The following is a 26,487-nucleotide window of genomic DNA, read 5'->3' as shown; positions in this document are numbered from 1 at the left end:
AAAAAATTATTCAAAGGATAAACTACTCACATTACCAAATAAACAATTGGTTTACCTCAATGCTCAAATCATCTCTGATGGTGTATGGGACGCGATTGCCAGCTAACCAAACGCACAGACTTTCACGTCGTTCCACTATTTCTCTACTGCTATAATGAACCTGCAAACATTTGGAAATAGGTAACTTTCTCATTATATATATGTATATTCAGAGCTATTGTCTGAACATGACGGCAATACATACAGTAATTTTATATAATTAATCCTTACATAAAACCAGCTATGAGTCGAAAATCTCTCAATTAATCCGGATGTTGGATAAGACGGACACCGAAGAGGGTCAGCCAAATTAATCAAAATAGTGTACATGCAGTCCCCGGATATCGTCGGGGGTTCTGTTATCGGCAGGGTGCTGATAAGCGAATACCGCCTTTAACCGAAACGCAGCAATTTGTTTGTATGGTGTTTTTACGTTGCATGGAACCAGTGGTTATTCAGCAACGGGACCAACGGCTTTACGTGACTTCCGAACCACGTCGAGAGTGAACTTCTATCACAAGAAATACGCATCTCTCACTCCTCAATGGTATGGCCGAGAATCGAACCCGCGACCACCGAGGTGAGAAGAAAACACCAAACCAACCACGCCACTGAGGCGCTCGCGGCAATTTGTGGTGCTTATGGTGTCATAAATCACCGATGTTATGGTGCTAGACAAGCACCATGAAACCAGATTGCTATTAACCATGACTGCCGATAACCAAGGACTGTCTGTATTTTGATGTTATTTTCATGACAAAATACATTTTTATGGTACAAAAATGATTTGCTAATTTTCACATATTAATATTGATTAATACTGTAATAGTTATTTTAATTTTCAAATATTAATACTGATTAATACTGTATTAGTAATTTTAATATGATTCAATGATATCAAATAATAAAAAAATACTCTCTCTCTCTCTCTCTCTCACAGAGATGTATGTTTTTTGTATGATAAATAAATGATTTACTAATATTCAAATATCAGTACTAATGTAAACAGCAATAATATAAATTCATTAAAGAAAATACTATGGTGAATCAGTAAGATTTTAGTTTATATATTAAAAAACTATGTAAGATGACGGAAAATCCATTCAACCCTGCATCTTTCTTTTTAGATCCAGGTACTAAGATGAGGTCCAGTCAAATATGTCATATAATGTGACAGGAGGGGGGGGCGTGTTGCCAACTAATGTTCACGTAATTTCTCTCTCTCTCTCTCTCTCTCTCTCTCTCTCTCTCCTCTCTCTCTCTCTCTCTCTCTCTTCTCTCTTACTGAGATGAGATAAATTTTTATGGTACATGTATGTATGTATGTATAATGTTTATTAATATTTTCAAATAATAATAATAATAACATAACTGTAATTAGAAAAGTCATATGTGATAGTATTTTACAGAAATAAAATAATCTTTCTATTTCACTCTTTTAAATAAGGATAACTCTCTCTGTCTCTCACCCCCCAAGTTATGTATGTCATAGTGGTAACTCACTCTCTCCCTCTGTTTTGGCTGGAAGTGTTAGAAGTGTATGTATATATCTTTAAGGGTACTACTACATTTAAGATAAAATAATAATTAAGAGTACTAATTTTCAAATATTAAGTTTAATGAGATTAAATAATAATGAAATTTCTCTCTCTCTCTCTCTCTCTCTCTCTTACTTCTGTATGTTTGTGTTTGGAGGAGGGGAAGGACTGTTGCCTATAGAATTTCATTTCAACCTTTGGTATCGTAAGGAGTTATTCCCTCTCTCTCTTCATTATTATTCTCTATTAATATTTTCTGTCTCTAAAACAATTCATAATTTCACTCTTGATGGTCACATATATGCATGATTTTGCCGATTCAATGCTCTCTCTCCGGTAATATGTTTAAGATGACTTTGAAACGATAATAATATAATCTCAAAGATTAATACAGTAATAGGATGGTAATTTAAGGTACAGTGGTACCTCGAGATACGAAATTAATCCATTCCGAGACGGCCTTCGTATCATGATTTTTTCGTATCTTGGAACACATTTTACATGTAAAATGGCTAATCCGTTCCAAGCCCTCCAAAAACACCCCAGTAAATTACATTTCCAGGCCTAAAACACATGTTCTAGGGTTACGACGGAAGAAATATGACTCCAAAAAGGCAAAATACTGTACATACTTGAGTAATATTCAACTGCATGCAATGTTCAACCCAATTTTTACTGCATATATTAGGACTTTAGCATATGTCCCTTAGCAATAAGCCTAGCCTATGTTAGCAGTTGCTACTGTAGCCTAGTCTATGATTCTGACATCTAAACCTAAGAGCTAAAAGCTTAGAATATGCCAATAAAATGTATAAATAATCAGTATGTACTCATTTCAAATAATTATTAATTAATCATTAACTATAATACACAAACAAACAAAAAACAAACCTTCCAATCGATTGTTTACATTCAGCTCTCACCCGTCTTACGAGAATCGAACGAGCGCCAAGCAATCATTTTTCCTAGCACACAGTAAGCCATAAATTGTCATTAGTATCTCTCTTCAACTAATGAAACCACCAAACAGTATAATAACCATTCATTTCTATTCTTTATTCTATCTTTACCTAATGGAGATACTGAGTTACTGACAGCTATAATGAAACATACGTATACGTAATGTAATAATAAAAAAGAAGAAGAATTCTAAAAATTACGTATTTGTTGACAGTCTGATTGATTTTATATTTTATGATATCTAATTCACAATTTTTTTATTAAATGTATTGCATGTACTCATTTCAAATAATTATTAAGTAACCATCAACTATAATAAACAAACAAAAAAAAGCTTCCAAACGTCTGTTTACATCCAGCACTTACGAGTATCGAACGATCGCCAAGCAATCACTTTTACACAGTAAGCCATAAATTTTCATTATCTCTCTTCAACTACTGAAACTACCAAACAATATAATAACCATTCATTTCTATTCTTTATTCTATCTTTACCTAATGTTTTTTTTTATTAAATGTATTGCATGAATAAGTTTTTCAATTTACAGCAACCTTTTACCAATAGAATACTTAAAGCAGAAGGGGGTAGAGGCTGACCAATAGGAGAGCAGGACCTTATGGGGTGACTAGCATCAGGAACCAATGGGAGAACGGGAGGATGGTGGCGAGTTTACTCAGTTGGCGGCGTGGGAGTTTTAAAATTGTTCTCGGTGGTCCGGGCGAATCTCGGGAATTTACAGCAACAACCTTTCGTATCTTGAAAACTTTTCGTATGTAGAGCAGTAAAATTTTTCGCATTGGCTTTCGTATCTCGAGTTTATCGTAAGTACAGCCTTTCGTATCTCGAGGTACTACTGTATTTGAAGTAGGATGTTATTCAAAGTATACATTTGGTATTTGAACTTTCAAGATAGGCAGTTATAAGCAATTTTAGAGAGGTTTCTAAGCATTCGCAGGTTTTGAATATGGTGGTCCACTGTAGTTAATGTTCCTCTGCTCATCATATACCATTTTCATTTTATTTACCAAAGGTTTAAATAAACTTTTCATTTATATTTTTACTTTTCATATACAGTTCTGTATTTCTACTGTACTAAATTAAAATGCTTTTAACTTGTAACTGATTTGACTTGCGTGCAGTATGTACGGTCATTATGCCCCAATATTGTCTGGAAGAGTGGGAATTACCGTTGTTAACAGTTTTACCTATCTCCTGCTTGATTGGTAGCTACAGTACAATGTTTTGTATGATTTTAGGAAAGACAAATAGGACAAAGGTAAGCTTCATGGAGATAAGAGTTACTGAACAATACTTGTGTTTACTTGGCAAATTGAAGGAGAGCAGAGAGAAGAGAGAGAGGAGAGAGAGAGATGACGAGAGAGAGAAAGAGTGAGAGATAGAGAGAGTTAACTGAACGATACTTGGTTTATTGGCAAATGAGAGAGAGGAGAGAGAGAGAGAGAGACGAGGAGAGAGAGATGAGAGAGAGAGAGAGAGAGAGAGAGAGAGAGAGAGAGAGAGAGAGAGAGAGAGATTGCCAGTTCCTCTATGCAGATTAATTCTATCATAATTCTATCATCTTTTATATTTCAACAATTTTGAAGGAAGAAATTAATTCTATTCCTCATAAAATCAGTAAAATACACAAACTGTTAAAAACTATGTGCTATTGTATTCAAAACATATGAATCTACAGACAGAAAATAGCTAAAACCTAATTGGATGGCTGATTGCCATGGTGATCTGTTCGCCAATGACAGACCTCTACTTCTGTTTGATTTGAAGATATTTCAATCACAAAATACGACTGCAAACTGTTGACGATGTCAGTAACAATACAGAATAACCCTCTCCAAGATCAATATGATGAAAATTGAAGAGCCTTTATTATGCTCAGAGGTCTGGATAAACTAATCCTTTAAAATTATAATTTTATAGTCTTACTTATCGCTAAAATTCACAAGTTGAATTGCAATTATTTTGATCACGTACAGTAATACCCCAATCTTGCTTGATTAGAGTTGCACAAATTCACAATAGCGCAAACTTTTCATTGGAACCTAACTAAATATCATACGCAAGTATTTCAGACACGCAAATGCAACGTTTCCGAATCCTGGAGAAACCCTGCAAAATATTTGTTCAATTTTCTTATGTAATTTATAAGTTATCAAGCTTTTAAGTGTAAATATTAATAATAATTCTCTCTCTCTCTCTCTCTCTCTCTCTCTCTCTCTCTCTCTCTCTCTCTCTCTCTCTCTCTCTCTCTCTCTCTCTCTCTCTCTCTCTCTCTCTAAAATTAGATCAGTCGGTCGGAAGGGAGAAGGAAGAAAGATATACTGTGATTATGTAATCTTCACACTCCTATATTTTTACCATAAATGAAATGACAGTAACTTTAATTTCATTTCAAGTTAGCTTAATATTTAGGGAGCATGAATAGGCTCGTATTCAGTGTTCAAACTCTAGATGTATGCATTTATTTGCATTTCCAGACTCTGTGCCAAAATAAGCAAAAAATGCAATTGTGCAAGGGGGTCTGGAACCTAACCTCACATAAGTTCAGGGTATTACTGTATATTTTTGCATTTTACAGAATGTTTTTGTTGAAAACAAAATGTGTTAGTGAACATATGGTCTTAATATGATATTGTTAAACTACAATAAAGTTTTGTACATACTTACCTGGCAGATATATACTTAGCTATAGTCTCCGACGTTCCCGACAGAATTTCAAATCTCGCGGCACACGCGACAGGTAGGTCAGGTGGTCTACCTTACCCGCCGCTGGGTGGCGGATGTACGAACCACTCCCGTAAGCTTGTCAGATTTTTCTCTTCCACCTGTCTCCTGAGGGGAGGCTGGGTGGGCCATTAATCGTATATATCTGCCAGGTAAGTATGTACAAAACTTTATTGTAGTTTAACAATATCATTTTTGTACATGAACTTCCCTGACAGATATATACTTAGCTGATTGGCACCCTTGGTGGAGGGTAAGAGACAGCTCAATAATACAGGTAAGACGGGAAACAACTAATGTTGTAGGATATAAAAACCTTGGTTCTCACCTTTTCAGGATGAAGACTTCATAGATACTATCTCTGAGTCTGCATTGCCTGGAGAGCTACAGCTAGGACGTGACCTGATGCTGAAAGACTCTCGGATCTACCACTGGGATATGTGATCCCCTATTGTGGTAGAATCCAAGTCGGATGCTGTTAGAGGGACCTTGTCCGCTTACCTAACAGATCCTTACCACTACCTCTGCAAGGAGCCAAAACCCACCAGACCACCTAACCAAAATACAAAGGGTTAATATTACGACAAAAAGAGGTGCCTCCTGCAACCTCTTTCAGACAACCAAAAAACAACAATATAAAATATAGGGTAACATATAAAAAATTTACACAGGATAAGTTTCAGCTCCCTGCCCCAGCACCGAATCCGCCGATACGAAAGGACCCAAGGCGAAGCATTTATCATATGTGATTTTTACATCACGTAGGTAGTGGTTTGCGAAAACCGATTGGCATCTCCAAAAAGTCGCCTCCATCAAGTTCCGCACAGACATATTTTTTCTGAATGCAAGCGAAGTTGCGATGGCTCTCACCTCGTGAGCTTTCACTTTCAGTAGTCTAAAATGATCTTCCTTACAGGCAACATGTGCCTCTGTAATAAGGCTTCTCAGAAAAAAGGAAAGAGCATTCTTCGACATGGGCCGAGTGGGGTCCTTTACGGAGCACCAAAGCACATCTTGATTAGCCTTAAGTTGTTCCTTCCTCTTAAGGAAATACTTCATAATTCTCATAGGGCAAAGAGTTCTTTCAGGCTCTTCCCCTACTAGAAAAGATAAACTACGAACTTCAAAGCTCCTGGGCCAAGGGCGTGATGGGTTTTCATTCTTTGCAAGGAAAACTTGGAAGAAACGCACACACCATAGAATCTTCCTTAAACCCTACATTGCCCTCAATAGCTTGGAGCTCACTCACTCTTTTAGCTGTGCTAGGGCCAAAAGGAAGATAGCCTTCTTCGTCAAATCCTTGAAAGAGGCTAAGCCAGGAGGTTCGAATCTAGACGATCCAAGGAATTGTAGGACTACGTCTAGATTCCAGTTCGGTACTACATGAGGACGCTTAATGGTTTCAAATGATCTAATAAGATCATGCAGGTCCTTATCATCGGATATATTTAAGCCTCTATGCCGAAATACCGCCGCCAACATACTGCGGTATCCCTTAATAGTTGACACAACCAGATGACATTCTTCTTTGAGGAAAATAAGGAAATCCGCAATTTGGGTCACAGAGGTACTGGAAGAGGAAATGTTCTTCCTCTTGCACCAACGTCTGAAGACATCCCACTTTGACTGGTATACACGCAAGGTGGAAGGTCTCCTCGCTCTTGCGATTGCTTTAGCAGCTGTTGCTGAAAAGCCTTTCGCTCTGACCAAACTTTGGACAGTCTGAAACCAGTCAGACTGAGAGCGAGGAGATTTTTGTGGTACCTGTCGAAGTGGGGTTGTCTGAGTAGATCGCTCCTTAGCGGGAGCGATCTTGGAAGGTCCACCAACCATTCCAGTACCTCTGTGAACCATTCTTGGGCCGGCCAAAAGGGAGCGATTAAGGTCATTCTCGTTGAATCGGACTCTACGAACTTCTTGATGGTTAGCCCCAGGATCTTGAAGGGGGGAAACGCGTAGACGTCGAGTCCGTTCCAGTCTAGAAGAAGAGCATCTATTGCTACTGCCTCTGGATCCGATATCGGAGAGCAGTAAGGATCCAGCTCTTGTTCTTTGACGTGGCAAAGAGGTCTATGTGTGGCCTGCCCCATAACTTCCACAGGCTCTGGCATACATCCAGATGAAGGGTCCACTCTGTGGGAAGGACCTGATCTTTCCTGCTGAGGAGATCTGCTCTTACATTCCTTTCTCCCTGCACGAACCTGGTGAGAAGCTTGATTCCTCTTTCTTCTGCCCACAGAAGAAGGGCTCTTGCTGTCTCGTACAGGGAGAAGGAATGCGTCCCCCCTGTTTCCTGATGTATGCCAGAGCTGTAGTGTTGTCCGCGTTGACCTGCACTACCGATCTTCTGACTTTGGGCTCGAAAGCCTTCAGAGCCAACCACACAGCCATCAACTCCTTTCTGTTGATGTGCCAGGCTACCTGGTCCCCCACCCAGGTACCTGACACTTCGCTGGTGGTTCCCAGAGTTGCACCCCACCCCATGTCCGACGCGTCGGAGAACAACACCAGGTTGGGGGTCTGTGATTGAAGAGACAGTCCCTTCGCAAAGAGGTTGGGATCTGTCCACCATAAGAGATGTTTCTTGATGTCCTGGGATAACGACAGGGAGAACGTCAAATCCTGAGAACGACGACTCCAATTCCGATGAAGAAAGAATTGGAGCGGTCTCAGGTGCAACCTTCCTAGGGAAACGAATTGCTCCAGAGAGGAGAGCGTCCCCAGCAGACTCATCCACTCCCTCACTGTGCATACTTCTTTCCCTAAGAAGGTTGTTACTCTCTCGAATCCTCGGGCTATCCTTTCCTGCGAGGGAAAAGCCCGAAAACTCAGAGAGTTCATCTGTATCCCGAGATACACACACTCTTGCTCGGGAATTAGTGATGACTTCTTGAAATTGACGAGAAGTCCCAAAGCCTTCGTCAATTCTAAAGTTACTTGTAAGTCCTTCAAACAACGATCTTCTGAATTGGCCCTTATTAGCCAATCGTCGAGGTACATGGATATCCTCACCCCTTTCAAATGAAGCCATTGAGCCACATTCCTCAAAATCCCCGTGAACACTTGAGGGCCGTCGAGAGGCCGAAACACAGAGCCCTGAACTGAAAAATTTCCCCCCCATCATGAATCTGAGAAACTTCCTCGAGGAAGGATGGATCGGTACGTGGAAGTAAGCGTCCTGTAAATCCAAGGAAACCATCCAGTCCCCTGGACGAAGTGCTGCCAGCACTGATGAAGGCGTTTCCATCGTGAACTTCTTCTTTTCTACGAAGAAGTTCAGGGCGCTTACATCCAACACCGGTCTCCATCCCCCTGAGGACTTCGGAACTAGGAAAAGGCGGTTGTAGAAGCCCGATGAATGATGGTCTGTCACTAGTTCGATAGCCCCCTTCTCCAGCATCTGATCTACTGCTAGATGGAGAGCTTGATTCATGATGGGGTCTCTGTACCTGGCCGTCAGTTCCCTTGGGATGGTCGTCAAGGGAGGTCTTTCGACGAAAGGGATGAGGTAACCTCTCCTCAAAATAGAAAGGGTCCAAGGATCCGCCCCTTTTTGGGCCCAGACTTCTGCAAACTCTAAGAGTCTGGCGCCCACCGTTGTTTGAAGGACTTGCAAGTTATTTGGGGGCTTTAACAGACTTGGCGAAAGTCTTACCCCTTCTTGAAGGTCTACGACCTCTAAACGTAGAGGTTCTTGATGAAGATGCCCCTCGAAAGGGTTCTCGAACACTTGCCTTTTCCTTCTTAGCCTTGGTAGGGAAGGAAGGGCGAGGTTTTCTTGCCGACTGTGCCAAAAGGTCCTGGGTGGCTTTGGCCGAAAGTGACCTCGAAATGTCCTGCACTCGATGTTTCGGGAACAACTGAGTAGACAGAGGAGCAAACAGCAAAGAAGACCTCTGAGCATGGGAGACCGACTTCGTTAAGAAGGAACAATAAACCGACCTCTTCTTCACGATCCCGGCCCCATAAAGGGAGGCGATTTCACTCGCTCCGTCTCTTACCGACTTGTCCATACAAGACAAAACACACATAAGATCTTCTGGCGAAATTGACTCTGGCACTTCAATTTTCTTGGCTAGGACTCCCAACGACCAATCAAGGAAGTTAAATACTTCTAGCACTCTAAACATACCTTTGAGCAAATGATCCAATTCATTCATTGCCCAAGTCGTCTTAGCAGAGTTAAGGGCAGTTCTCCTTGTCGAATCTACCAGCGCCGAAAAATCCGAATCAGCCGAAGACGGTAGACCCAATCCTAAGGGCTCTCCTGTTTCGTACCAGAAACCAGCGCGTCCTGATAACTTCGAAGGAGGAAAAGCGAACATCGTTTTCCCCGCTTCTTCTTTGGAAGCCATCCAGGAACCAAAACTCCTCAGTGCCTTCTTCATAGAAAGAGTTGGCTTCATCCTCACACAAGAAGAACTCTTCGCTGTCTTCGCCGTTGAAAAAAGTGAGTGAGGAGAAGGAGGAGCCGTAGGCGTAAGGGAATCCCCAAAAACTTGTAAAAGTAGCTCTGTAAGCTTCTTGTAAGAAGAGACAGCAGCAGAAGTGTTCGGTTCCTCATCCGAACCTTCTAGGACGTCTTGTCGAGGCGAGCGCGGGAAGATCCTTAGGTGACGAAGGGATCCTAGCAGGAGTTGAGCGAGAGGTTGGAGAACGCCCTCTCTTAGAAGAGTTCACATCCACTGGAGAACGATGAGAAGATCTGGGAAGTCTACGATGAGACTCCCTCTTCGAGGTATACGGAATCTCAGCCGAAGGAGAGGTAGGGCTCCTACTCCGAGAATCCTCGGAAACATCCACAGGGCGCTTACGAGGAGGCGAGCGCCTACTATACTCTATGCGCCTATCCTGAGGCGAGCGGCTGCCAGGAGAAGAGCGCCTATCGAGAGCAGAGCGCTTGCGCGGCTCTCCATACCTGTCCAGTTGCGTACGATCAACGGAAGTTCGACTGGAAGGCGAAATGCGCCTACTAGGAGAAGGCTGCTTGCGAGACTCTTGACGTCTAACAAGAGGGTAACATTCAGGAGAAGGGCGCTTCAAACTAACGAGCGCCTACTTGGAGAAGGGCGCTTCCGGGATTCCTGGTGCCTACCAAGAGACAAACGGTCAGGAGAAGTGCGCCTAGAAGCGGGAGAGCGCCTACACGGAGAAGGGCGCTTGAAAGACTCTTGTTGTCTGCCCCTAGGAGAATAATCAGGAGTATGACGCCTTAAAAGAGACGAGCGCCTACTAGGAGATCTATGTGCAGTAGGCTCTTGGCGCCTACCTTGCGGGGAGCGGCTAACAGTAGGCCGTCTATCATGCACACGACTCCTACCACTCCTAGATGCCTGTCAGGAGAGAAGTCACGATCCGACACTCGAGGAGAGTGACATCTGGAAGAAGAACGCCTACTTGTATAAGGGCGCCTTCTAGAATCTTGAGGCTGCTGAGGAGAAGTCTCACGCGAGGGAGTTGAAGAAATCGCGTGATGAGCAGGTGCAGTGCGCTTACCGGAAGCGGGAATCCAATCTGGAGAAAAAACTTCTTTCTCCATAGAGCGTCCTACCGATGTTTGGCGCCTTGAAATCGAAAGAGAGCCAGGCGAGCGAGGGCGCTCACGCGAGCGAGGGCGCTCACGCGAGCCCCCACCTTCATACGAAACCTCCCCATATGAAGGAGAACGATCCTCTGAAGAGCGGCGCCTAGATCTCTTGATCGGAAGAGAAACGTCCTTCTTCCTACGTGATCTAACTGCTAGAGAGTCTGCTAGCGCCGTGATCTGAGCTTGAAGTCCCGCGAGTACTCTCGTAGGAGAATCTTCTTGTTCTTCCTCGGAAGCAGGCGCGGAGCGCGAGAAGAAGAACGATCACAGGATTTCTTGGGTTTCTTCGCCTCCACCGACGATTCTTCCGGGAAAACCTCCGGACTAGAAGCCAAAGGACTGCAGGGAGCCTTCCAAGCCCTCTTCAACGGGCGCGACGCATCCGGGGAGTTCCAACCTCTCTTCGGAGAGGGAGACGACGAAGAGGAGAAGCATTGGCGTAGGAGCTCCTTCTTGTAGCGATCCGAGGCAGCCCGGGAGCGTTCTTCAGGATCTGCCGAGGGGACGCCTGACCGGTGGGGGCTCTCCCTAGCCCTCCTGCGGCTTTCGACTTTCCTACTCCACTGGAACTGGGAGTCTGGAAGAGGTCTAGGCCTAGAGGCACTAAGGAGCCGGTCAGACGCACCCTCCACAACACTGGGGACACTGCACTGATCACTAACACTCTCCTTACCTTCCAACTGACGAATCTTCTGATCCATAGAACGATTCTTGGCTTTCAGAGCTGCCGCCTCCGAAGGCGAATCTTCGGCTTCGGTGCGGGGAGCCGGGGCTGCAACTTGGGAAGAAGGTTCTAATTCTACGTTAGTACTATTAGGATCCACATCCAACTCACTCATTCTAGATCTGCTAGAACTTCTAGAGGAAGCCTTACGCACTCTATCACGTTCCAACTTCCTAACATAAGAAGAGAGAGCCTTATATTCTTCTTCATTCAATCCCTTACATTCACTACAAGGGTTAGCAAAAGCACATTCATTCCCCCTGCATTTCATGCAAACCGTGTGGGGGTCTACCGAAGCTTTCGGCAACCTCACCTTACATCCTTCATTCACGCAAACCCTAAACAAAACCGAAGTTTTAACTACCGATTCTAGATCAGACATCGTTAAAGAAAATCAAACTCAAAATCAAACCGGTCCACAATCAGCGTATGCCAAGCCAAACAAAGCGAATACGTCACCAAAAGAAGTCCAAATTAACTCCAGGCAAGCGAGAATCGAAAAACTATCGAGAGGAACCGACAACAGTTGTTATTGTTCCCGCGACAGAGAAAAATCTGACAAGCTTACGGGAGTGGTTCGTACATCCGCCACCCAGCGGCGGGTAAGGTAGACCACCTGACCTACCTGTCGCGTGTGCCGCGAGATTTGAAATTCTGTCGGGAACGTCGGAGACTATAGCTAAGTATATATCTGTCAGGGAAGTTCATGTACAAAATGTATAAATTATGTAAATTTATCATATAAATTATATAAATAATAATAAACTCTAATGAATAAATAACTACAATGGAAAAAACACATGAAAAAAGAAAAAAAGTTTTTGCTGCATTAGTGATGTTTGATTACCTAATTAAGCGTTCATGTCTCATCCTAAGCATCTACAGATGCAGCTGAATTCAGATCCTCCCACTAAAACAGTACGTCTTCCTATGTTAAGACAGATGGTTTGTATTCATGTAGGAACAAAAGAAAAATTTTGGAAGTAATCTGTATTTTTCATAGCAGACAAACCAGAAGCTTCTACATAAACTGCCCACCTCTAGCCACCCCTCATTCTCATATCTGGGCTATAAGGCAAGAGATTGCACAACTCAACAAAGGGAGGTGGTGAGGGTACCCCTCACCCCTTCCACCAGTATTTCAACTACCAAACAACCTTGTTATGTAGAATAAACTATTCCAGCTTGTGCTGAGAGATGCCTTTAGCATTCCTTTAATCGAAGCTCTATAAATTTATTAATGTGAGTAACAGAGCTGAGGTCTTACCCAGTCACTTATAAGGTCAAAAGTCATACTCTGTCACTTACAAGATTAAAAGAGCAATCTTGGTAATTTATTTGCGTAGCCATCCCTTCAAGTACAGAAGTAACATGTCGAAATACACCAATGGTAAACCTTTTGCGTGAATATTGCAAAATTATAATGCCAAAACAAAGTAAAATTAATAAAAAGGTCAGCAAACAAAGATTTTGGTAGGGCACTCAATGACTAATTACCTGCTTCAAACTTAGGTTAAATTTAAACAATGCCATAAACAAGGAACACAATTTCAAAATTTTAGGGATCCTAAGTCTGGAGCTTCTAGGCATCACTGCTTACAGTGAATACTGCAAAGTACACTCATGAAAATACTTAATGTTCAATATACGTAGCATCAACTCAGCCACAGCTGCAGTAACATATTTCATTTACTTTTCATTCACTCTCTTTAATCACTTCCCATTCAACTATTTAGCTACTTCAACTTAGGTTGGTCCTATTTTTATATATAAGAACAAAGCCTATAGGTGAACCCTACACATCTGGAAATTTGACTTGGAAGCAACATGCACTGACTTCTATGTGATTAAACCATCAAATACATTACCTGTTTCTTCCTGAAAAGGTTATCAATGGTGTCAGCCAGCCCTGGTGGAGGCTTATCTTCAATGACTGTTATGTCACTAATGTTATATCCTGATAAAAATTTCACTTCTGCAGTGTTTTCATCACCGAGCTCAACTAAAATAGCACTGAAAAAGAAAATTATAGCATTTCACATACAGAGCAGTGTTTAACTATTAAAACTATTATACCAAGACTACTACAGTACAGGAACATATACGTATATATATATATATATATATATATATATATATATATATATATATATATATATATATATATATATATATATATATATATATATATATATATATATATATATATATATATATATATATATATATATATATATATATATATATATATAGATATATATATATATATTTTTTTAATTATTGTATACAACCAAGAACAAGTTGGCTCTCATCAAGCATTAATATTTTGCAGCATACAAGCCAATATTTAACTACCCACTTTCTTCACCTGGTCCATTAACGAGCTAACGACCGTTGTCAACGATCTTCAACGACTCTTGTTTTTTAAATTTACCTCTGTACTTGTTGTTACTTTTTGTTCATTTGGACTGAAGATGAACCCAGGGAAGGGTTCGAAAGCTTTCTGTAAAGTCTTCAAAATTATACACGGACTTTTTACACTTTGTATTATTGTGGACACTTTAGAACAATATTTACAGTCCTAATGCTGAAGCACATTATTATGGAAATCAAAGAGTTCAGGTCTTCAACATTGCAATTTCATACACAAAATTTATTATATATGCACAGTAATATGGCCTGTTAATAAGAGAAAAAGACCCATCAAGATAATAGTTTCTATTTTCTTCATGTTCAATTCATATATTGCACTTAGCTGATGATAGCATTTGCTATTAGCTACAGTGTCCTTGTGATATGATTTTCAGTCTGGAGACCTCCTGTTTATATATCTTCTAGTCCTTGAACTCATCCACAGCCTATTATATCTCGAGGGAACTAAAGATGATCATATCCCTTGTAAGCTAACAATTAATGTGTAAAAATGTGTATATAAGAGAATAGAAACAAAATTCACTATAAGAATCTTTATCTTTGATTATCAAATGGAACATGATCATTCATCAATTTTTAAAATTTTATTACTATGATAATTAAAAAAATAACAAGTGAATATGCTATTTATAATATCACAAGTAATTGCTAGATAGCATCATTAAGTAAAATTGTTTGTGGTATGCCTAGTGTAACCATACAAAAAATTTATAATGGCTGTTATAAGATTCAATGCATTCTCTGGTAATGTGATGAACTACCTCTCACTTACTACAGTTGTATTATCATTTTTGTAAGAAGATCAGTTATTAAGATTCTAAAATCAGTGTTCGCCCTAAGGATTTACTGCATTTTTAAATAAAGGATGGTAACTGTAGACTGAAAGTTACAAAAGTTGGATAGTTTAGCTGAAAGGAGCTAAAGAGAAAGAATGAGCTCAACACAGCAGGCCTTATCAACAGATTCTCATCCCCCTTTTTTTTTCTCAAACCCAAAATATATATACCAATCAAAGGGGTATAAAGGAAGGCACTGTTCTTATGAAAGTCTTTTTTGTAGATACGTATTCACCCACAGAAAACCCTATTCCAATACTTTTTCATAATAAGCAATTATTTAGCTGTTTTTACAGTCATATCTGTCTGAACAGAGCTCATAAAATTTGTATTTGATAACCATAATTAGATACAGAATGACAGTCACTGCCCATTTTTTCTTAATACAACAAACAGCTTGAACAAACTTGCAAACAAACCATATCCAAAAGCCATGTGTCTCTGATAACAAAGCTGGCGAGAAACTAGTCAAGTTATACATATCTACAAGTTCAAATGAATAAATACACAAAATTTGGGCCTATAGTCCAGTCTAGGGCCAAAGAGGCAAGACAAACAGGTAAGATAATGAAAAAGCTTTAGAGTATTCAGTGACCAGCTTCAAAATTTAAGCAGTAGGTATTAGGCTGACAAGTGTACCCTGGATATTGCATCTCTAAGCCAAATTCAGATAGTACATACTATTAATTTTAAATTGTCTGTGATGTCTTAAAAAGCAAAAATGAGTTCGGAACACTGTATCTGGATCCTCATGATATCTTTATTTTTCTAAAAGGTTTCATGAGATGCAGTAATGGGGTATGAGTCAGAATAGCTGGTTCTACAAGATCTCTTTTTCAAGAGCAGGAAAGTTCTTTGACTTGGTATACGTAGACGGTCCTTGCACATTCTTGCAGACCTCCTCCACAGAAGGAATTGTAAAGGGTCCTGTCACCAAGTCATTACTGCCTGGGATTCAAGTCTTGTTATTAAGTTTGAAGCCAAAGATGGATCCAAGACAAACCTCTTCTCAAGCTCATCTCACACAACAGCAATAGGTGCACCTCATTAAATCACCTGGAGGATAAGGATGCCAAAGAGAATCCTCATATGACTTTAGCAAACTGAGGATGACTCTTATTCTTGAGGACCTACTGCTGGTGAAGGCAGTTCCCTAAGTAGTGAAAGAGGTTTTTCAATTTCAACCTTATAAAAAAATCCATTACCAGTGTAGAAGTGCCTGAGAGAGGCAAGAAGTATTTCTTAATGTTGGATACTACCAATACATATTGTCACCAAGCAAACATACAGTGATACCTCGCTTTAACAGACTAATAGAGGGGGAAGGTCACCCGTTAAAGCCGCTTGTCCATTAAAGGGATGTTTATCGGTAGGCTAGCCTTGGCCTAGGTGTGATAACCACCAACATACATGAAAAGATTCACATTATGAAGTAAACTGATGTAATACGCAAACCCATTTTTACCTTATATATTTCTGGCTTATCTTGATAATAAATAGACTATTCGAGGAATAATTCTCCATGTGAGGCCAGCTGACAAAATGTAAACATCATTTAGGGTTGTGCTCACAGTAACCTTCAACTTTCAGTAACCTTTCAGAAATTTTAATGGTAATATAATTACGGTAATAATAACATCTAGGATAATATAATATCCATTTTTCATTTAAATGACAAATTTGTAATCAATTTGTATTTTTCATAGCTAACAAACCACTGGTCTTAACAATAGAATAATCTGCTAGCGCCAGCTGGAAACCGGTTAAAAAACAATCAAAGATTGTAAAGCAAGGAATCTGTGGCATTTGGCAACTCATGTGTATACGAGGTGGATGCTGGTCACCGACCGGGCTTGGAACTGATCATTTTGGTGGTGAATAACTGTTTAAAATAATATAGTACAGTAATACAAATGATACATTATCACACTGTTGTTTGTGATTGGTGCTGAAATGCAAATGTAATAAAACAATTTTTACCTAATATATTATTGGCATATCTTTGTAATAAGTAGACTATTCAAGGAATAATTCCATATGAAATCAACTTTTCTCTATGCAAGGCCAGCTGACAAAAAGTTAAACACATCAGTTATGGTTGCGCAAACAGCAACCTTTATCTTTCAGTAACTTTTCAGAAATTTTAATTGTAGTCTAATTATGGTAAGAATAAAATTTAGGATAACATAATATTAATTTTTTATTAAAAATTCATTAACATTTTGGTGGTAAATAACTGTTTAGAAGATGGAGGAATTCAGTCATAAGAACAATTATGATGCACAATAATTATCGTACATAATCATACTGTCAGAGGTTTTTGAATGGCCATGAGATGTAAACAAAACAAGTTTCCCTTTTAAGCGACATTTATAGGAAAAACTTAATGTAGAATCGGCTTTGTAATTTAATTTATTTTGAATTTCTAAGGATCCAGTAAGTACAACTACATTTGTAATGTAATACATCATCTTTACATAGTAACCAATCTTTCATAAGATACCAGTTGTTGCAAAAGCTAACCTAAACAGATGGTTTTGTAATTTAGCAGTACTATATTTGCCTTAATTTGTGACACCCGTTTTATCTAAAGGTCGTCTTATACACAGTAATATATGGTAATTTCCAATCTCACACTAATACTGAGGTTAATGCCTGGGTAAACGCAAACAGCAGCAGCCACTACCCTTGCCCGTTGGTTCCAGGTCTTTTAGAGTGAGGTTTTACTGTACAAAAAATAACAATAATAATGCCAATTTAGGAATATCATAAACTGGGGAAACCAACCTCTTCTACAGTATAAATTTCACAAGTTTGTTCAGTAGAAGTTCAATGTTAATATAGGTAATTAGTTTGATATACTGTAGTAGTAATCCAGTGTTCGTATGAAAAACTTCTCTATCATCTGAATACCTTGGTAGGCATTATGCTGCAATAAAGTTGAGTGCACCAAGATAGCTTGATAGACATTAGTTTCTTGTTCATGGAATAGAGAACAGGTCTCCTGACATGGATTCCCATAACATTCAGCTCTATCTGCAAATTTCAAATGAAAGTCCTGTTCAGGTGACACTTGTCAATCCAGATGATAGGATGTTGGATATTTTCTACCACTTGAATCTACTACTGTACACTGATGATCCAAAATAAATTTGGTAATACTGTACTTTGTTCTCTCTTTTGTCCAGTTATTAACCCTTAGTGTTATACTATTCATTCACTGTACTAGATGGAATTAAAGAGATCTTCGCAACTGTCATTCAATCACACCTTTAATGGCCTTTTGTCTCTTCCTGACTAGCAGTCCAACTTTAATTACTATTTACTTTGTTACAATGTTTACTTTTAATTTAAGAAAACATACTTTGGGTCAGACATAGAATTACTGCCAGCAGGTTGAGTGGAACTTTCATTCTGACGTCCAATCTGAACCAGTCCAACAGTCTGACCTGCTAGCCAGCAACTCTTTCTCTTACCAACCAGGATCTAGGTACCAGTAGTGCCTGACTCCTGCACTTCCTAGTAGCTACCTGCTTCTCCACTCTTAACATGTTTTACAAAGGACTGCCACAAAACTATGGTATACAAACTTTGTAAACATATTAGTAAAAGTTGATGGAAAGGAGGAATCCAGACAGAACAGGTGACTGAAGAAGGTAACTAAAAGTTACTAAATGTGAGACTGAATTAGAAAAGATTACTGAATAAAATAATTTTCAAATGAATACCTAGTTTACATGAGGACTAAGCAAGGCATTCAAAGCTGCTAAGGAATCCAAGTGTCATAAAGTAAGAACTACTTGCAGCTATGCATAAGTTAAAAGCTCTGCTTTGGAAAGAAATAGAAGAATGAAGAGTGAAGTTTTAAAGAAAGTAGAGCTAACATGGTAAAATTAAACACATGGAAGATAATATAAAAGGCGGAAAATTTCCATTTTGTACTTTTCCTGGTCAACTATATCCCTTAATGAAGCATTTCCTAGTACTTCCGAAACAAACCTTAAATACAGTTCTGAAAACAGATGATACCATTAAAAATTTAAAACTAAAAAAGAACACTTAGTTCCATAATGAAAGCTCATGATCACAAAAAGAAAAAACATATAATAAGGTAATAAAAATTCAGAAAAAAATGCATTATTATAACTATAAGAGAATTAAAAAAGGGAAGGGAAAGCATTGAAGACCTTTCCTACAACTCAAACATTGAAATACAATGTCTATAAATACAAAATACATAACTGGAAAGAAAGTGGAGACTGTGGTATTAGTGATGAAAAGGTGGGGGTGCGTGTTGAATGGGGTAGTAAAGAACACACAATGAACATTAATGCTCAATGAAATCATGGCAATACAACCAGTAGAAGCACTCACCTTTCAGACACAGGATCAACTGTATATACCCAACCAATATGAGTTTGCTTATTCGTTGTAGTTACTTCGACTCTGGTATGAATTAAAGCACGCTGCCGCACTGGATCATTTGTAAATATCTTGTGTTTGTCAGTCATTTTCTGAAATACAAATAAATACATATATACTGTATTGTGTATACAGTACAGTAACTGTACACACACAAAACACATGAAATACTAGATGATATTTTTACAATAAAATAAATTTTTACATGCTTAGTAAATAATTACATAGCTATAAAGTTCCACTCAAACAGCAGCTTAGATTCAAAATTCCATGGGCTGCACTTTAATATAGTTTGCTTAGGTGAACAGCCTGTCCCACTAACATAAATACTGGAACGACCTAGCAGTCAATCCTCATTCGTTTTATGCCTTATGTCCTTCAGAGGGGAGGAGGGTTGGCTCTGAATCTGTAATTACTTGGTCAGTATACATATATAAAACTTTATCTTATTATAAAAATATTATTTTTATACAGGTAAGTAACTCATCAAGTAATTACATATCTGAAACCCACATTAACAGGAGGTGGGATACATAGACATAGTATTCTACTCCAAAACATTAAGTCATGTAATGAATTTGAAATAGAAAAGTTGCTAGCATTGAATACAATACTTGCCGTTCCTTATCAGTTAAGAGAGCCTGCAGTATAAAACTGCAACTGGTTGTTGCTCAACTTAACTTGTAGTGGTGGTAAAGCCAAGGGTTGCCTCTACTGAAGTGGAAGCTTTGTAGCGAAGGAGTACTCCAATGGCTACCAAAGCATCAGTGGAAGTTATGCAGCTAAGTATTTATCCGATAGCTAGCAAAACTTTAAAAGGTGCCCTTGCCATAGGCACAGTACCAATTTACAAAAACAACCAGAAACACTGTCACCTACACTGAAATAACACCACAACCCATCCACAGAGTGGTGGATGCTCTAGGTACTACTTTGCACCTCCTGGTCCCTAAAAACTCTATACCTCACTAGAAGGTGACGAGATAAGATAAAATCCTACGCGCCATCAATGACACTTGTCTACACTGGGATTCTGTCCACACTGGCATCTCTGTTCATACTGGGATTCGTATCACTAGAGGACAATGAATGCACATCCTTATGGATACCTTTCAAATGGCTATCTGTCAAAATATGTGGACAGAAGGCTTGACTGAGAGGTAACTATCTGGGGCCATCTGACAGGGACTCAGTTTAGGAGATCCAATAGGGCTACATAGTCCCTTCCTTCACTAAACATGCAGCAAGATGCCTTTCCGATGTAATGGCAGTCTGTTGATGACTGAGACTGGCAACAGCCTCAAATGAGGAGGTGACTTACCCATGTGTAACCCCCTTGACCTCTCTTGGACTTCCAGTACACCTCCTCTCAGGTGCTGGGGAGTCTGACAAGGACCTTTGTCTAGGCGCATCAGGGACCAGTAGCCACCTCCTCCACTGCACTAATCTTCATTATTACAAAATTAACATCTGTTTAACAAGAACAAGACTGGCAAAGGTAGGGAAAGGAAGCAAGGGAGCCAGGTGCAGGAGCAAGTGGCAAGAGGCTAGTAAAAGGAGAGAACTGACCCCTGGTGCCGAATGCATAAGAGGGGGAGCAAGGGGCAATGCAGGCACCCGAGATCGAAGCCAGCAAGCTAGTAGATTTGTAAAGTGAGCTGGTTCTCTACTTTCGAGAACGCCTACTTGTAGCAGTCAACAAAACACCCAATTCTCTCCAAATACCTTCTGCCTTATATAACACTATTCAGTTCTGCATGTTATAAATTGATCTACCTGAGGCTTACAGGAAGCATAAGTCTACAAATAAAATGATATTGTTAAACTACAATAAAGTTTTGTACATACTTACCTGGCAGATATATACTTAGCTATAGTCTCCGACGTTCCCGACAGAATTTCAAATCTCGCGGCACACGCGACAGGTAGGTCAGGTGGTCTACCTTACCCGCCGCTGGGTGGCGGATGTACGAACCACTCCCGTAAGCTTGTCAGATTTTTCTCTTCCACCTGTCTCCTGAGGGGAGGCTGGGTGGGCCATTAATCGTATATATCTGCCAGGTAAGTATGTACAAAACTTTATTGTAGTTTAACAATATCATTTTTGTACATGAACTTCCCTGACAGATATATACTTAGCTGATTGGCACCCTTGGTGGAGGGTAAGAGACAGCTCAATAATACAGGTAAGACGGGAAACAACTAATGTTGTAGGATATAAAAACCTTGGTTCTCACCTTTTCAGGATGAAGACTTCATAGATACTATCTCTGAGTCTGCATTGCCTGGAGAGCTACAGCTAGGACGTGACCTGATGCTGAAAGACTCTCGGATCTACCACTGGGATAATGTGATCCCCTATTGTGGTAGAATCCAAGTCGGATGCTGTTAGAGGGACCTTATCCGCTTACCTAACAGATCCTTACCACTACCTCTGCAAGGAGCCAAAACCCACCAGACCACCTAACCAAAATACAAAGGGTTAATATTACGACAAAAAGAGGTGCCTCCTGCAGCCTCTTTCAGACAACCAAAAAACAACAATATAAAATATAGGGTAACATATAAAAAATTTACACAGGATAAGTTTCAGCTCCCTGCCCCAGCACCGAATCTGCCGATACGAAAGGACCCAAGGCGAAGCATTTATCATATGTGATTTTTACATCACGTAGGTAGTGGTTTGCGAAAACCGATTGGCATCTCCAAAAAGTCGCCTCCATCAAGTTCCGCACAGACATATTTTTTCTGAATGCAAGCGAAGTTGCGATGGCTCTCACCTCGTGAGCTTTCACTTTCAGTAGTCTAAAATGATCTTCCTTACAGGCAACATGTGCCTCTGTAATAAGACTTCTCAGAAAAAAGGAAAGAGCATTCTTCGACATGGGCCGAGTGGGGTCCTTTACGGAGCACCAAAGCACATCTTGATTAGCCTTAAGTTGTTCCTTCCTCTTAAGGAAATACTTCATAATTCTCATAGGGCAAAGAGTTCTTTCAGGCTCTTCCCTACTAGAAAAGATAAACTACGAACTTCAAAGCTCCTGGGCCAAGGGCGTGATGGGTTTTCATTCTTTGCCAGGAAACTTGGAAGAAATGAACACACCATAGAATCTTCCTTAAACCCTACATTGCCCTCAATAGCTTGGAGCTCACTCACTCTCTTAGCTGTAGCTAGGGCCAAAAGGAAGATAGCCTTCTTCGTCAAATCCTTGAAAGAGGCTAAGCCAGGAGGTTCGAATCTAGACGATCCAAGGAATTGTAGGACTACGTCTAGATTCCAGTTCGGTACTACATGAGGACGCTTAATGGTTTCAAATGATCTAATAAGATCATGCAGGTCCTTATCATCGGATATATTTAAGCCTCTATGCCGAAATACCGCCGCCAACATACTGCGGTATCCCTTAATAGTTGACACAACCAGATGACATTCTTCTTTGAGGAAAATAAGGAAATCCGCAATTTGGGTCACAGAGGTACTGGAAGAGGAAATGTTCTTCCTCTTGCACCAACGTCTGAAGACATCCCACTTTGACTGGTATACACGCAAGGTGGAAGGTCTCCTCGCTCTTGCGATTGCTTTAGCAGCTGTTGCTGAAAAGCCTTTCGCTCTGACCAAACTTTGGACAGTCTGAAACCAGTCAGACTGAGAGCGAGGAGATTTTTGTGGTACCTGTCGAAGTGGGGTTGTCTGAGTAGATCGCTCCTTAGCGGGAGCGATCTTGGAAGGTCCACCAACCATTCCAGTACCTCTGTGAACCATTCTTGGGCCGGCCAAAAGGGAGCGATTAAGGTCATTCTCGTTGAATCGGACTCTACGAACTTCTTGATGGTTAGCCCCAGGATCTTGAAGGGGGGAAACGCGTAGACGTCGAGTCCGTTCCAGTCTAGAAGAAGAGCATCTATTGCTACTGCCTCTGGATCCGATATCGGAGAGCAGTAAGGATCCAGCCTCTTGTTCTTTGACGTGGCAAAGAGGTCTATGTGTGGCCTGCCCCATAACTTCCACAGGCTCTGGCATACATCCAGATGAAGGGTCCACTCTGTGGGAAGGACCTGATCTTTCCTGCTGAGGAGATCTGCTCTTACATTCCTTTCTCCCTGCACGAACCTGGTGAGAAGCTTGATTCCTCTTTCTTCTGCCCACAGAAGAAGGTCTCTTGCTGTCTCGTACAGGGAGAAGGAATGCGTCCCCCCCTGTTTCCTGATGTATGCCAGAGCTGTAGTGTTGTCCGCGTTGACCTGCACTACCGATCTTCTGACTTTGGGCTCGAAAGCCTTCAGAGCCAACCACACAGCCATCAACTCCTTTCTGTTGATGTGCCAGGCTACCTGGTCCCCCACCCAGGTACCTGACACTTCGCTGGTTCCCAGAGTTGCACCCCACCCCATGTCCGACGCGTCGGAGAACAACACCAGGTTGGGGGTCTGTGATTGAAGAGACAGTCCCTTCGCAAAGAGGTTGGGATCTGTCCACCATAAGAGATGTTTCTTGATGTCCTGGGATAACGACAGGAGAACGTCAAATCCTGAGAACGACGACTCCAATTCCGATGAAGAAAGAATTGGAGTGGTCTCAGGTGCAACCTTCCTAGGGAAACGAATTGCTCCAGAGAGGAGAGCGTCCCCAGCAGACTCATCCACTCCCTCACTGTGCATACTTCTTTCCCTAAGAAGGTTGTTACTCTCTCGAATCCTCGGGCTATCCTTTCCTGCGAGCGAGGGAAAAGCCCGAAAACTCAGAGAGTTCATCTGTATCCCGAGATACACACACTCTTGCTCGGGAATTAGTGATGACTTCTTGAAATTGACGAGAAGTCCCAAAGCCTTCGTCAATTCTAAAGTTACTTGTAAGTCCTTCAAACAACGATCTTCTGAATTGGCCCGTTATTAGCCAATCGTCGAGGTACATGGATATCCTCACCCCTTTCAAATGAAGCCATTGAGCCACATTCCTCAAAATCCCCGTGAACACTTGAGGGGCCGTCGAGAGGCCGAAACACAGAGCCCTGAACTGAAAAATTTTCCCCCCCATCATGAATCTGAGAAACTTCCTCGAGGAAGGATGGATCGGTACGTGGAAGTAAGCGTCCTGTAAATCCAAGGAAACCATCCAGTCCCCTGGACGAAGTGCTGCCAGCACTGATGAAGGCGTTTCCATCGTGAACTTCTTCTTTTCTACGAAGAAGTTCAGGGCGCTTACATCCAACACCGGTCTCCATCCCCCTGAGGACTTCGGAACTAGGAAAAGGCGGTTATAGAAGCCCGATGAATGATGGTCTGTCACTAGTTCGATAGCCCCCTTCTCCAGCATCTGATCTACTGCTAGATGGAGAGCTTGATTCATGATGGGGTCTCTGTACCTGGCCGTCAGTTCCCTTGGGATGGTCGTCAAGGGAGGTCTTTCGACGAAAGGGATGAGGTAACCTCTCCTCAAAATAGAAAGGGTCCAAGGATCCGCCCCTTTTGGGCCCAGACTTCTGCAAACTCTAAGAGTCTGGCGCCCACCGTTGATTGAAGGACTTGCAAGTTATTTGGGGGCTTTAACAGACTTGGCGAAAGTCTTACCCCTTCTTGAAGGTCTACGACCTCTAAACGTAGAGGTTCTTGATGAAGATGCCCCTCGAAAGGGTTCTCGAACACTTGCCTTTTCCTTCTTAGCCTTGGTAGGGAAGGAAGGGCGAGGTTTGTCTTGCCGACTGTGCCAAAAGGTCCTGGGTGGCTTTGGCCGAAAGTGACCTTGAAATGTCCTGCACTCGATGTTTCGGGAACAACTGAGTAGACAGAGGAGCAAACAGCAAAGAAGACCTCTGAGCATGGGAGACCGACTTCGTTAAGAAGGAACAATAAACCGACCTCTTCTTCACGATCCCGGCCCCATAAAGGGAGGCGATTTCACTCGCTCCGTCTCTTACCGACTTGTCCATACAAGACAAAACACACATAAGATCTTCTGGCGAAATTGACTCTGGCACTTCAATTTTCTTGGCTAGGACTCCCAACGACCAATCAAGGAAGTTAAATACTTCTAGCACTCTAAACATACCTTTGAGCAAATGATCCAATTCATTCATTGCCCAAGTCGTCTTAGCAGAGTTAAGGGCAGTTCTCCTTGTCGAATCTACCAGTGCCGAAAAATCCGAATCAGCCGAAGACGGTAGACCCAATCCTAAGGGCTCTCCTGTTTCGTACCAGAAACCAGCGCGTCCTGATAACTTCGAAGGAGGAAAAAGCGAACATCGTTTTCCCCGCTTCTTCTTTGGAAGCCATCCAGGAACCAAAACTCCTCAGTGCCTTCTTCATAGAAAGAGTTGGCTTCATCCTCACACAAGAAGAACTCTTCGCTGTCTTCGCCGTTGAAAAAAGTGAGTGAGGAGAAGGAGGAGCCGTAGGCGTAAGGGAATCCCCAAAAACTTGTAAAAGTAGCTCTGTAAGCTTCTTGTAAGAAGAGACAGCAGCAGAAGTGTTCGGTTCCTCATCCGAACCTTCTAGGACGTCTTGTCGAGGCGAGTGCGGAAGATCCTTAGGTGACGAAGGGATCCTAGCAGGAGTTGAGCGAGAGGTTGGAGAACGCCCTCTCTTAGAAGAGTTCACATCCACTGGAGAACGATGAGAAGATCTGGGAAGTCTACGATGAGACTCCCTCTTCGAGGTATACGGAATCTCAGCCGAAGGAGAGGTAGGGCTCCTACTCCGAGAATCCTCGGAAACATCCACAGGGCGCTTAACGAGGAGGCGAGCGCCTACTATACTCTATGCGCCTATCCTGAGGCGAGCGGCTGCCAGGAGAAGAGCGCCTATCGAGAGCAGAGCGCTTGCGCGGCTCTCCATACCTGTCCAGTTGCGTACGATCAACGGAAGTCCGACTGGAAGGCGAAATGCGCCTACTAGGGAGGCTGCTTGCGAGACTCTTGACGTCTAACAAGAGGGTAACATTCAGGAGAAGGGCGCTTCAAAACTAACGAGCGCCTACTTGGAGAAGGGCGCTTCCGGGATTCCTGGTGCCTACCAAGAGACAAACGGTCAGGAGAAGTGCGCCTAGAAGCGGGAGAGCGCCTACACGGAGAAGGGCGCTTGAAAGACTCTTGTTGTCTGCCCCTAGGAGAATAATCAGGAGTATGACGCCTTAAAAGAGACGAGCGCCTACTAGGAGATCTATGTGCAGTAGGCTCTTGGCGCCTACCTTGCGGGGAGCGGCTAACAGT

The 26,487-nt window shown here is 41.5% G+C and overlaps 1 protein-coding gene across 3 annotated transcripts in view; it reads right to left on the bottom strand.

Annotated features, from left to right (window-relative positions):
* The window catches only part of LOC135224321 (gem-associated protein 6-like), a 108,609-nt gene that overhangs the window by 2,433 nt on the left and 79,689 nt on the right, over positions 1 to 26,487 (bottom strand). For all 3 annotated transcript variants that reach the window (XM_064263217.1, XM_064263216.1, XM_064263215.1), the window contains exons 2-4: positions 19,235 to 19,374; positions 13,460 to 13,604; positions 56 to 160 (exon numbers count right to left, since the gene is read on the bottom strand). In XM_064263217.1, the coding sequence (XP_064119287.1) occupies positions 56 to 160; positions 13,460 to 13,604; positions 19,235 to 19,371 (387 nt within the window). In that variant the 5' untranslated portion in view covers positions 19,372 to 19,374. The remainder of the gene's footprint in view (positions 1 to 55; positions 161 to 13,459; positions 13,605 to 19,234; positions 19,375 to 26,487) is intronic.

Source organism: Macrobrachium nipponense, chromosome 12 (genome assembly GCF_015104395.2).
Source record: "Macrobrachium nipponense isolate FS-2020 chromosome 12, ASM1510439v2, whole genome shotgun sequence".
Lineage (NCBI taxonomy): Eukaryota > Metazoa > Arthropoda > Malacostraca > Decapoda > Palaemonidae > Macrobrachium > Macrobrachium nipponense.
This window is presented reverse-complemented; position numbering and strand designations above follow the sequence as displayed.